Source organism: Akebia trifoliata, chromosome 13 (assembly GCF_017979445.1).
Source record: "Akebia trifoliata isolate Shusen 1 chromosome 13, ASM1797944v1, whole genome shotgun sequence".
NCBI classification, from domain to species: domain Eukaryota; kingdom Viridiplantae; phylum Streptophyta; class Magnoliopsida; order Ranunculales; family Lardizabalaceae; genus Akebia; species Akebia trifoliata.
In genome coordinates this window covers 1325077-1338177 of record NC_141387.1, presented here as the reverse complement: position 1 = coordinate 1338177, position 13101 = coordinate 1325077, and the positions used below count along the sequence as shown (strand labels likewise).

At 33.6% G+C, this 13101-nt stretch overlaps 2 protein-coding genes across 6 annotated transcripts; both read right to left on the bottom strand.

Annotated features, from left to right (window-relative positions):
* On the bottom strand, positions 1 to 4903 carry IBR5 (indole-3-butyric acid response 5). Of its 3 annotated transcripts, XM_086420748.1 has the most exons (6): positions 4325 to 4903; positions 4072 to 4171; positions 2512 to 2569; positions 2317 to 2423; positions 472 to 591; positions 1 to 366 (listed from the first exon to the last, which is right to left on the bottom strand). In XM_086420748.1, exons 1-6 carry the CDS (start codon positions 4559 to 4561, stop codon positions 290 to 292), a joined length of 699 nt encoding a protein of 232 aa, XP_086276874.1. In that variant the 5' UTR covers positions 4562 to 4903; the 3' UTR covers positions 1 to 289. The 3 variants fall into 3 exon arrangements, with proteins under 3 accessions (XP_086276874.1, XP_086276873.1, XP_086276876.1); XM_086420747.1 differs by having other exon boundaries at positions 1 to 591; positions 4325 to 4803; XM_086420750.1 differs by lacking the exons at positions 2317 to 2423; positions 2512 to 2569 and having other exon boundaries at positions 1 to 591; positions 4325 to 4807.
* A 4953-nt stretch (positions 4904 to 9856) lies between these two features.
* On the bottom strand, positions 9857 to 12775 carry LOC147387165 (F-box/LRR-repeat protein At4g14103-like). 3 transcript variants are annotated; one of them, XM_086421132.1, is made up of 5 exons: positions 12191 to 12430; positions 11375 to 11781; positions 10815 to 11104; positions 10493 to 10648; positions 9857 to 10396 (listed from the first exon to the last, which is right to left on the bottom strand). In XM_086421132.1, the coding sequence occupies exons 2-5, from the start codon at positions 11772 to 11774 to the stop codon at positions 10127 to 10129; spliced, it is 1116 nt and encodes a 371-aa protein (XP_086277258.1). In that variant the 5' UTR covers positions 11775 to 11781; positions 12191 to 12430; the 3' UTR covers positions 9857 to 10126. The 3 variants fall into 3 exon arrangements, with proteins under 3 accessions (XP_086277258.1, XP_086277257.1, XP_086277256.1); XM_086421131.1 differs by lacking the exon at positions 12191 to 12430 and adding an exon at positions 12672 to 12775 and having other exon boundaries at positions 10815 to 11781; XM_086421130.1 differs by having other exon boundaries at positions 10815 to 11781; positions 12191 to 12427.
* Positions 12776 to 13101: the final 326 nt, after the last annotated feature.

The window sequence follows — 13101 nt, the reverse complement described above, 5'->3', positions numbered from 1 at the left end:
TTGTCAAAGTGAATTTATATGTTATAAGGAACATGGCACATAGCAATAAACCCTTCTGTGTAGTCTTGTAATTTAAACAAAGTTCTTTAAGAATGAAAAGTAACACTCCCAACCTCTGGCTTTAAAATCCATGCATTACATGTGAAAGACTCGAATTTGACACAGACACATGACATGAGGAATCACCACTTCCATCTTTTATGTACAAAATTCACATGTAAACATGTCGAAATTTGGAGCTGTCACTCGTGACCAGTGGTTCATCCTACTACAAAGGCAGCTAAGAATTTCAGCTTTCCATTGGGCTATCGTTCCCATTCAGTGGGCCTACATCAAATTGATTGTCGTGGATCTTCTCGTCCTTGCCTGCTCCAAAAGTAAACTCATGTGGAGGAACATTCAAGGTAGGTCGATCGAAAATGGAGGTTGTAGCCAGGTTGCTGAATGCATGGACAGGAACGGGATCATTACCTTTTGGGAACCCGAACCCAAATGATGGTGGGTCTGACAAAGGGAAGACCGGTAAGATTGGGCTTCGTTCAAATGATCCAAAGATCTTCTGTTCATAATCCTGCAACTGCTGGTAGACCGCTACAATTTGTGCATAGAGAAACAACGAAGTTAGCAAGATTATGTAGAGTAGAAGTGAATATTTCATATGTGTAATAGTCAATGAGAAAAACAAGTTAACAGGTCCTGCCTAGGAGAATGTCAAGCCAAGTATTGACCTGGGCAGATTGACTCAACCATCTGTCTTACAGCATTCTTTTATGTAGTCAGAACTCAGAAGAAAAAAAATTAAGGAACAAAAATTATTACAGACATTCCAGAGAAAATTTAACAAATCAAATGATTATGATCATCCAAGCTGCACAAAGGGAATCCATAAAGGAATGAACCCAGAAGCTTCGAATGAATTGAGAAAATTACTAAACGAGGGTTAAATATTTTAATATTTACACACAAAAAAAAATCTATTTTTAAAAAAATTACCAAAAATGAATCAAGTCGCTGGACTGTCCAATGTTTTAAATGGACGTTAAATGCTGCGTTTTAATTATTAGAAGGGCATTTTTGGTAAAGCAATGTATTCTAACACATTAAAACGCTCGACAGTCCTGCAAGTTACTAAAACGCTGGACTGTCCAGCGAGTTAATTTGTTTTTGGTTATTTTTGAAAAAATACTCTTTTTTTATAAATATTAAAATATTTATCCCTGTTTTAGTAATTTTCCCATGAATTTATATTGATAAGTTTTAATGGAATTTATATTTCTTTTGAATTAAAATCAATGATATTGCTAAAACCTAGATTGTCCAGCTCTTAGAATTCGTTAAACAAATAATAGATACTATTCTCACTTTATGTTCTGCAGATATTTAATTGCATGTTTCAAGATCTACTTCACATTGTAAAACCTACAACAGGTTAATGTGTCAGGACTTGGGATAAGCCAAACCAAGACAAAAGGGATCTCTTTCCCAAGGTGACCCCCCCTTTGCAGGAATACAATCTTAGATCAAATATTTTAGTTGTGGGAAATAGGTAACTTGAGAGAATGCATTTAAAGCATGTTTATAAAAACTAGATTATGGGCATTTTCATGAGAAGAATGCCAAGATTTTCACATGTTACTATAAAGACCTTGAGAGCAAAATTAAAGCATCATTATGCAAAATAAAAAACTCCCAACTCTTTTTTGGATAGACGAGCAGTTTAATGGTTAGTAATTAGCGGGTGAAGGTGAAACCCAAGTTGTGGTATCACACTCCCAGACCTTACCAACTTAGCCAGCTGGCACCTTCAATACTAAAGCTACTCTGGGCCGTTAAGAATCTCAATTGGCGAGAGGTCAACTCATCATGGTAGCAATCATTCTATGGTGAAGACCACAAAAAGAGGTAACCAATCTTCAGAGTTCTGCCTATTCAAAGAGGATCTTGAAAAGTGCACAGACCAGCACACCATGGTGTTGGTGTTGCAGGCACTATAAATTCAAAAAACACGATTGCCTAACAATTACACCTATTTTAGTACTTAGTGGTGATCAAGAAGTATTTTCTTAGTGAATGAGAAATAGGGTTTTTTGCTAGGAAAGTGTTATCCTTTTACTAGCAAACTTTGCAGGGTAATTTTTAGCTTTGATAAGCTTTGGCCAATGTGAATGTGGTGTAACACTCTTCAAATCCTCACCCAGCTTACTCGTAGGAGGTGGTTTGCTTTAAAACATGTGAATGAAAACTAAATTAAATTAAAAAAAGTATCACTTTGCAATGCTCAACGCATAGTAGATGCATGTCAGGGAGTTTACAGACCCGAAGATATGTCAACAGATGGCCTCCGGTCTTTCACCCATTGATAAGTTAGTGCAAGTCTCCATCCTTTGCATCTCATCAAGTATGCCATTACAATAGCTGGAGATCTGTCAAAGATCACACAATGACATGACCAGCAAACATGAATTAAGAAACAGGCCCATATACCATATCACTATTTCAGAAGTAACTAACCTATTTTTTCCTGACATGCAGTGCACAAGAACACGAGCCTTGTCCCTTTCACATTGCTCTGCGCAGACACGAATATGTTAAATTCGCAGTGCTCAGTAAGCAAAACAACACAAACTAACTTCTGCAGCGACCAAGAAAGATTTTTTATTTATTTTGTACAAAATGACATACAATATAATGTGCAAACGTGCCAGAATGCCCCACAATGACTTTAATGATTAATGGAACAGGTAACAAAGCTTACAAATGCCTACTTTCTTTGCATTTATAACAATTTTATAATTTTTAAAGTTTGTCACTTCTAGTTTGTTGCCAAGTCTTGAGCCACAACCCCTTTTTTCTAATGACCTTTAGAACCCCATCATTCCACCAATAAATTCTTTTTGCAAGTGACTTACTCTTTAGATTCCGTAAGAACTTTCAATACTCTCCTAATAGAATTGGATATTCCATACCACGTTACGGTAATTCCGAGGTCTAGATTTCAGTTTCCACTCTTAACCAATATTTCCTTAATTAACACTATGTTTTCTCCTTCTAGGTTCCACGACCTACTCATTGGGTATCTTTATTTTGAATTATTCTAGTTCATCTCTTAATGCAAGCATCCATAACCATTAACCTATATTCCATAGTCACTTAAAATTCTTCCCTTGAGATAAACTCACAATCTTTGCATGTCAAGCACTCTTTCCTTATTAGATGCAAAAAAATCCTGTAAAACTCCTACTTGATCAAATTTACTAGATGTTCATCTCTTTTATTGAACTGAGTATTTGCCAATATCAGATCTATGCCAAGAAAAACTCCAAGTATTGTAACACCCACCTCATTTCTTTTTCCAAGCCCTATTCCTCCACCCACCATTTCATATTCCCCATGGTTTTTTCCTACTTGACCATTTAGGTCTTCTTCTATGCATGCCATTTATCCATCTGAAATTATAAAAAATTATTCATATTTTCCACATTTTGTGGCTTAATACTTTCATCTGATCCTTCTTGGATCATATAAGCACTAATATCATTGCCTATATCATCTCGTAAGAATGGTTTAGCTGACCAAATTCCATCACCCACTCTCATGATACTTCCAACACTATCCACTAATTATTTTCCGACCACTACACCTACCTCATTTCCAACATTTTCACCACACACCCACCCTCGAGAAGCTTCCCCCCACCCTCAACAAAAAAAATAAAAAATCCCAGCTTTACATATTGCACCACATTTGATCACTTTTAGACATCAAAATAAATTCACAAGAACCCATATATATGGTCATAATGACGTATAGTCAATATTCCATCATATTTTTGTCGATCACTCTCAAAATTAAACACCATTTTACCTTTTTCTTAATTGGGTAAGTATTTTAACCATTTGAGTCGACAAAAAATACCACAAATTCCATACCATATAAACAGTTAGTATCGGTCAGCAAGAAAATTAAGGAAAGATGAGTTCATCAACCATCGTAATTTATCAAATAATCATGAGAACCAATAATTATTAGTTCACAAAATAAAGTATCAAAACAAAATGATTACACCCATACCTAAAAATTGGATTGCATCATCAAATGGTAAAGTTTTCTCCTCTTGCAAGCAGTGATAAGTGAATGAGTTCTTGTACAGATTTTGACAAGCAGGTACAGTCTACAATAAATAAATAAATAAATCATTAAAATTTCTTGTTTAATTGGACAAATTGATTTATTTTGTTAATCGAAAAAAAAAATCAAATTTTGATACCAAATAAGAAGATCAATCAAAATAAACAAACAAAGAGGGATTAAAGGAGAAGCTCACATTGAGAACACGAGAGATTCCTTGAGTCTTGAGAAGCTCGGCACGTGAAGCGTTATCGTAGCTCCCCAAGTAGAGAAATTCCGGCAAGATCTCCGACGGAAAAGCGCTCGCCTGAAAGCCCAATTTCTCAGATGAAACCGGAGGACGGTGACCGCAAATCCCACAAACTTCCCCTTCTTCGTACTTGTGATAGTGCCCACAAACCCCACAAGGGTTCTCTCTTTCTCTCTTCCTCATAGTAAAATTCGTGATTCGCCAAAAAAATTTAAAAAAAAAAAAGAAGAAAAAAACCCTTTTTTTAGATCGAAACAATAAAAACCCAATTCAAGAAATCAATCGAAAAGATCGAATTGGTTTTTTTGCGAAACGAATTCTCTGGAAAAAAAAATGGAGAATGGATCTTTGTTTTTGGAGAGTTGGGTTGGGTTTGGGGAAGCTTGAAGGATAGCTGTAACGAATCGCTTGCGTTGTTGATTTGTTTCAGTGGTTTAAAAACTCGTTGGAGACCGAGATGACTCGAGCGAGTCAATATGAATGGTGTGTCACGTTTTATGTTTTTTATTGATTGAAAATCAATCAATAACTCAAAAAATGCCTCTATAACTTGAGCTTAATTCTTCGATATTATAGTGAGAGAAGGGTTAGTGTTTTCTTTTTGGGAACCCATAGAATATCTCAGGAGACTTGTTTTCTTTTCGGGAACCCACAGAGCATCGACTGCAGAGGTCTCTGTTAAGCAGGTTATTCAAAGGTTGCACTCAATTTTGAACTCACAATCAAGAGGAGCATACTTTTGTCGTTGCGCCTTACCAACAAGCCACACCCCTAATGGGTGAAGGATTGGTGTTGATGATATAAATCTACATTTGTTAATTTATTTTAAATTACAAAAATATATGTGAATAAATTTATTAATTCATTGAAGATAATTTATCCAAAATAATATAAATAATGGTAATTTCTTGATAAGTAACAAAATATTAAATGTCAAGAGTACATAGTTTTAAGAAATTGGTCTTGATTAACTAATAAAAGTCGTGTTGCATAAAATAAAATTGTAGCAATCAATGTGTATGATCAACTAAAAAAAAAGAAAATTGTGTAAAACCCAGTCTAGCCATACTTTATGGTGTTAAATGTTAGATTGTCACTGTATGATGTGCTCATAGAATTAGGATAATAGAGTTTGAAGATCTTAAGATAAATTTGTTGTAATAATAGGATAAAAATAAAAAATTATAAATTAATTTGAGAAGATTTATATACAATTAGAGTTTGCTCATTCGTATATGATGATCATCCTCTTGGGGGGTTAAAGGGGGTGAAAGATAAAACATTATAAAGTTGCAAGGGTATTATTGAAAAGGGATAAAAGGCTAAAAACAAAAAAGGTTAGAGGCATTATTGGAAAAAAATAAAAATAAAGAAGAGAAAAAAAAAAAATAACGTTAAAAGGTATTGTTGGAAAGGGGTCAAAGAGAAAATGCAATAAAATTGGAAGAATATTTTTGAAAAAGAAATAAATAAAATAATGAGAATCTCAACCACTCTTTATGAAAAATAAACATTGGAGGAACAGAAGACAACTGTTGTGTTTTATTATATAAATTAGCTTATAAGATTAATGAAAATTGTTGAAATGATTTGAGCATGTGTTACGAGTGGAAATAACAGCATGAGTAAAACCCTTCATTTTGATGCAAGTCTATGACTTTAAAGTGGTTGCTATCGAGAATAATGTGAATGGAAGAAGTTAAAATATATGAACAAGCATGTCTTAATTAGGGGTGCAACTTGGTCTGATTCAAACCGAGAATCGAACCAAACCGATAGCTTTGGGGTGGTTTGGTTTGGTTTGGAACAAGTTGCGGTTCGGTTCCGGGTTACGAAAATGGAGAAGTGATCAATTTGGTTCGGTTCTCCGATCAAGCTTGTATAGAACCGAACCAAACCGAGAACCAACCCTCTATGCAATAAATAAATATATATGTATATAATTATTATTATGAATTATTTTAAGAGTTAGTACATAGATTAGTGATCTTTTATGAAAAAACTAATGGTTTTTTATAGATAGATTTGTGATATATGAAATTTTTTGTTTATTTTTTCATTAAAAAATATTACTTATAATTTATAAAATATTTGCAATCCGTGAAATCGAATCAAACCAAACCGACTTTAATTTGGTTTGGGTAGGTTTGGTTCCAATGGAATTTGATTCAGTTCTGGTTCTTATTTAGTGGAATTGATCTATGTTGGTTCGATTCCAATTTGACCTCAAACCAAACCAAGTTGCACCCCTAGTCTTAATATGACTTAAAATAGGGTCAAATATCATAATAACAATCAATTTGCTGACCCCACTAATTGGGATAAGATATAAAAATGTTGAAGAATTATATAATTTCTAAATTTAGATTTCCTAATATTAGGATTTTTTTAGGGTAATTTAGTACCCTTTAAAATTAAGGTTACCATCCCCACCTAATGCAATATTAGGTTTACCCCTATTACTTTTCTTCAGCATGTTGAATCATATAAGAAGATAAAAGAGTCGTGATTTTCTTACTCCCCCTCTAACAAACTCTCCTCATGTGGTTGTGCATAGAACCATAGATTTTCCTTCCGAATACACAACTGCAATCCCCATAAATATGTGTAGTTGTGTATCCCGATAAAAAAATCTGTGGTTTTATGCACAATTACGTGGGGAGAGTCTGGGTGGAATTTGTTAGAGGGGCAATCAATTTATCATTATTCAAGATAAAATTGTTCTCATCTTTTTTTCTATTTTTTCCCCTTTTTTTTTTTGCTAATCTCTCTCCCATCTGCTTCATCTTCTATGCTCTCTCTTTTTCACTCTTGCATTTATGTATATTCCTCTCTTTATCTTTTTTATTTTTTTATTTTTTTATTTTATTACTTTATGTCGTCTTTCTTACCTCCCATCCTCTCTTCTCTCATCTTTTATCTTCTCTTTCCTCCCAATTTCCCAATCAAATTATCCATATTAAGAAAAATTTACATTACTCCCTAAATTCCTTAAAAAATACAAATAACATTTTAATTAATTCATAAATAACAACAACAAAAAAAGGGCCCCTAATTAACTAATGGATCCTTACCTCCATTTTGGGCTCATTTGCTTAAAATGGTCTTTTTATAGGTTTGGACTTGGATTTTCAGTGATGTAATTCAAAGTTCCTAATTTGTCAAAGTGATAGATATTAGGTCCAGGTCCCACATACCCATAAGTAAAGTTATTTGTGATCAAACCTTGAAAACCTAGCAAATGGGTTGTTCAAATCGCTTAACATCTTGATCTTTTAGTCCAATAATCGGAAAGATTAGACCAAGGCCATTAAGAAATTACTATAATTACCTAAATTAGAAATAAACAATTTTGACTTTTAGACCAATTTACTTACACCATTTAAGTTGGGGGTATAATTGAAAAATCACTTTTACCTGATTCTATAAATACGAAAGTCTAAGCATTCAAAAAAGCTTAGATCATTTCTCCAAAATAAGAGAAATTAAATCATTTTTTTCCAAAGAAAATTAGCAAATCATTTTCTCTAAAAAAGAATTTCCATTTCCAAAGAAGAAGAAGCTCACAAGCTCTCATCTAGAGAAACACTTGGACTCTAACAAACCCAGAGAAGATCTGGTTTGAAGCGTTCTCAAAATACAAGATCATCATCCTCAATTGATAAAGTTCGAAGAGAAGAAAATTTCACATCATCATCTTAAAAAAATCGGAATGTTAATCAAAAGAGAACTCTCTCTAGTGAGTATATTGAGAATTGTACCACCATCATTTTCATCAAAATCAATTAAATCATTTGTCACCTCTTATTTTCACATCTCGAGGAAGGAAAATGAAATTAGCTATCGACAGAGACATCAAATCATATTCAACCCATTTTTTTTTATCCTTTAAGGATCCAAACTTGGTAAATTTGGATTTCACATAAAATTTGACACATTTTATGCCATTAGGATGGAATATTTCCATATCCAATGAATAAGGGAGTAGATTATGTGATTGGCGAAAGGAAATCCACCTATAAATGGGGGTGAAAGATGACAAGGAAGACACCATATTCATTAAGTGAGATACTAACTTGAGTGTCAGAGGATTTTTGATTGATACAACATCGGTGCACAAACTTTGCAGAAGAAGGAGGACCCACCATTAAAGCTACAAGTTGAGGTGCAAGAAGGTTGCTCAGAAAAAAATACCCCTACATGGATCATGCTGGGGTTGAATATGATAGATTGAAATTGAAGTTGAATAAATTGAAATAATGTACATTAGAGGCTGAAGAACTTGAAGAAGACATATTTTTGTGAGAAGAAAATGTAGGATTTTTGGTTGTAGGTTGAAGATGACGATGTTTAGGTCATTTTTATTATAATTGATATTAGAATCACTAGGTGTCATGTCATCAATTTGAATAATGGGGGTGTTTCAAATATTTATCAAAGAGAAATGCTAAATTGCCCCTGCATGCAATGACGTGGGGGGTTTGCACAATACCGTATATGCTTTTCCTCGAGATATAAGTGTTGTACATTCAAGGAAAATCAATGGTTCCATGAGCAAACAGTGCCATAGAAAGTGTTGTAGGATGTCACTGTAGTACCATTCTTTACCAACACATGGAAGGGTATGTCTAAATCATCCTAGAAGAAAAGATATATAAATAGGAAGAACGGAATTGGTGTTATTGAAAGGCAGTGATGCTTCTCCCTTGTGTGGGATTGATGGTAAGTCTATTATTTAATGAGCTTTACTTTGACCATTGGATTTGAGCTTTTTTCAACAGCGTTTTATGATCATGCCCATACATTCCAATTTCCAATCCCAATAATAGCAGTTTAGGCAATATATGAAAGAAGCCCATATTCAACGGCCAAAGACTGTCGTATTTCATAAAATTCGAAAGACGAAGGCGTCAAATTTTTCATTGTTAGGTTTTTTTTTTTTTTTTCGACGGGCCGAAATCATCAAATTAAGGAGGATAGGAGAAATTCAACGGTTCTAAAAATTTTCAATGGCCCTGAGATGTCAAAATCTGATTTCTAAAATTTGTGTGGCTTGGCCTGTTGAATTTAAAGTTTTCACTTGGAGAGGCCCTCCATCAGCATGACTGTAGAGATGTAAGGATTCTAAAAAATGTATCTCTAGGAAAAAAATGTATTATTGAAACTAATAACTAGGAAATCTGCATTTTTCCTCCTATCTTTGTAAAATAACTAATAAAACAAAACAACATGATGCACCTTGTAAATATCCCATACTTGGTTAATTGACTAGCATAACTTCTTCAAGATAATTTCCTCCAATATCTCTTGTTTGTCTGTTACTTAACATAATGTAAAAATGAATCAAACACATTTTGAAGTAGGTGATGAATTTCAACCCCTAAAGCATTATACAACAAATGAAAAAAAAAAGAAAAAAGCCAAGTTTTTTACTCAAACCAAACAATTAGATAAAACTTTACATTCACACTACGCAAATCTTGTCGGGGAAGAAGGATACATGTTTCTTTAGTCTTGAATCAAAACTACAAGTAAGTTTGAACTATTTATGAACAAGAATATATGGAGGTCCATTCAATGGATGACCTCTTAGGAAAAAATGGCATTGTGTATGTTTTTGGTTATACTCAATCAAGTCGGGACATCAAATATATATAAGGTTTCCATTCATGTACCATTACAAAATCTTTACATTGGGTATGTTTTATAACTCCAAAACTTGGATCTTAAAACACTCTATAAAATGCATTAGTTGAACTGAATTACGCTGTTGGTTGAGCCTCTTGGAAGCATTAGTATCTGTTTTGAAATCTCCAGTTTCTTCTCTAGATTTGTTGATAAATGACTACAAGTGACAGTCATCATCTTCAAAACCTTGGCATTCTTCAAGAAGTATTTTAAAGCATAGAACTCGGTTTCCTTCCCACCAAAATGCATAAATTGAACTGTCTTGAGGTGTAACAACAGACATTGAGGCACCTTTTCATATTCCCAACATTCTTTCTGAACCTCAAAATCCTGAATGAAAATCAAAATATAACACTTTAGCTATAATTGCAACAAAAGATCGATCAATGACGCTAAATGGAAATGTTAAGTGGCATAATGACTTACAGCAAGAAGCACAAGAGATTCTAGATTAGGTGAGATATGGAGTAATTCCAACAGAGCTCTTCCATTTGGAAAACGAAGGCCCATATTCACATTTAAATGAGTCAAATTATTAAATGCAGGAAGATGGGTGAAGAGATCTTTCGCATTGGAGAAAATCTTGTCACAAGGCACAATAAAACATTAACATTGAGTCAGATAAAACTTAAGAGAAACAAAACATCAGTATCTGCATATTGAAGTCGAGTTTTTGATAGATGCCTTCAATATTACTAGTAATGATTAACTAAATAAGATCAATAATATAATAAGGAAGCAAGCATACCTCGAAGCTTTCACCCCATATATCTAAAGATTTAATATTAGAGAGGCTTCCAAGAAACTTTCTTGCACGATATCCTAATTCTTCAGAATTCCTTCCCCAACTTTCAGTTGCAAAACCAATACAAGCATTAGTTAATGATGGAAAGTTGCATGGAATAAAATCTTTTGGTAAATAACACAAACAACTCAGATCTACGAGGTTCGGTGCATCGATCTTGATTACACAATCTCTTAAACCAAGATCCTCCCTTTGTATGTATTCTTGAATTGTTAATCTCTTTAGTGCACGCCCTGAAATATTCATATATTCCAAGTTACATTTATCAAATATCAACTCTTCGAGAACTGGGAAGTTGGAAAAAAGTTGTTCGGTTGAATTGAAATACACCCATGAAAGATGAAAGACTTTGAGGTGCGGAAAACAAGTGGAGGTTGGAAGCCTGATAAAACAATTTCTCATTTCTAGTTTCAACTTCACTAGTGATTCGCATTTTATAAGATCCGGGCCAAATACAAAGGGTTGTTTTGCATCCAAAATGAGTGTAAGCTCCTGAACCTTACATCTTATAAGTTTCGAGACCCATCCAATAAAAATGGATTCATCAACTTGGTCTTCAAAATCAAGGCTGAATTTCTGTATGTTCATGTCATGGTGTTGTAAAACTTTATCCACAAAATTTATGAACTTCGTTGGAGATGTTGGGTTGGGATAATATTTGTAATGGAGATCGGGGTTGTGGTCACAAATCATCAAGTTACTCCTATGTAAAAAATCGAGAACAGGCATTGAAGTCCACAAGTATCTCCATCTTGTTGATAAAATACTTGTAGTAACAGCTTGCTCTATTGGAAGTAGAGAGAGGATGTCATGAAGAAGGGAATCAGGTAATTCACTAATGCTATCTACTCCACTCCTCCACTTGCATGCTCTTTTTGGAAGCATTTTCCTTTTCACACCCATTGGTTTCCTAGAAAAAGAAAAATTATTCATCAAAAAATAACTTATATTTATAAAAAAAACACACACACACAACTTTAGAATACAGAATTAAAATATTTAGCAGCCTCTATATTCAAACTGTAACCAAACTAAACCACGTCAGGTTTTGGGTATTTTTGGGGTTCGGATCGGAAAACTTGGATCATGCCAAAAGGAAAAAAAAAAAAAAAAAAAAATTTCCCTTAAATCATATCTAAGCCTTGAAGCATGACCTCTAGAAGGAATTCTTATTCAGCTATCATGAAAGAATGGCCCCTTAAGATAGCCACGCTATCTCACTTATAAAATATAACTTCAAAAATATGAATAAAAAGATTACTCTTAAGAAAATCACAGAAAGAAAGAAAAAAAAATTAAGAAATAAGAAAAAAACTTACAAATTACGAATTCCTTCTGGGATTTTTCGTCCTTACTCTTTAGTGTAAAATACGAATTCTTTCAGGGAATTATGATTTTATAGGGTTTAGGGTTGTATAATTGTATCTTATACAGTTAATAAGCGAAAAAGGATTCCCAGTTTGATTCGACTTGAAACATCGATATTTGTATCTTATACAGTTTATAAGTAAAAAGGATTCCTAGTTTGATTCGATTTCAAACATCGATATTTGTATCTTATACATACAGTTAATAAGTAAAAAAGAATTCCCAGTTTGATTCGACTTCGTACATCAATATTTGATGTTTGCCCTGGCTTTATTTCAGGCGCAGAGCCCCCCTCAACTTTAACAGTAACTTCAAAAATCAAATTTTAGATTCATAATAACTGTTGAGGAACAGGGCATCTATTAAAGATTAAATTACAAGACAGAATTTAAAAAAAGAAAAAAAAAATTTACAAAACAGAAATGAACTTACAAGTAAGTAAGTAATTAGAGATCTTCGATTTGGTTGTGGTAGATTTATCGCAGTGGAAGAAATCGAATATTTTCTATAAAAAAATAATTTCAAGGTCATTTTCGAAACAAAATCCAATTTTCGAAGTGTAGTTGTTGAACATTAATTCCCTAAGACCCCTCATAAAATAATTAAAATGACTTCAAAACCTCTCATCTCCCAAGTCTCTCATGGTTTGAAAACTTGTGCTTTGACGTCTCATCCATGAATGAGATCGAGTTGTTTGATTTTTTCGAATCTTTTGATTCAACAATGAGATAAAATGGAATGACTGACTTTTGAGAAACATCTCGTTCGCGGACGATATCACTCAATCATATAGCTCAGCAGAAGCCCATATGTCAAGATGGATCCATCCCTTTAAGAGCAAGAAAATGGGTTGGCCTATAGA

Excerpts from the sequence above, each read along its gene's own strand:
- IBR5 (XM_086420747.1), bottom strand. The coding sequence starts at position 4,561 with ATGAGGAAGAGAGAAAGAGAGAACCCTTGTGGGGTTTGTGGGCACTAT. Across the intron at positions 2,424-2,511 it reads TGCATGTCAGGAAAAAATAG|ATCTCCAGCTATTGTAATGG; the intron begins GTTAGTTACTTC and ends GATCTTTGACAG. Across the intron at positions 592-2,316 it reads ATCTGTTGACATATCTTCGG|CGGTCTACCAGCAGTTGCAG; the intron begins GTCTGTAAACTC and ends CACAAATTGTAG.
- LOC147387165 (XM_086421131.1), bottom strand. The coding sequence starts at position 11,774 with ATGGGTGTGAAAAGGAAAATGCTTCCAAAAAGAGCATGCAAGTGGAGG. Across the intron at positions 10,649-10,814 it reads TATGGGGTGAAAGCTTCGAG|ATTTTCTCCAATGCGAAAGA; the intron begins GTATGCTTGCTT and ends CCTTGTGACAAG. Across the intron at positions 10,397-10,492 it reads AATCTCTTGTGCTTCTTGCT|GATTTTGAGGTTCAGAAAGA; the intron begins GTAAGTCATTAT and ends ATTTTCATTCAG.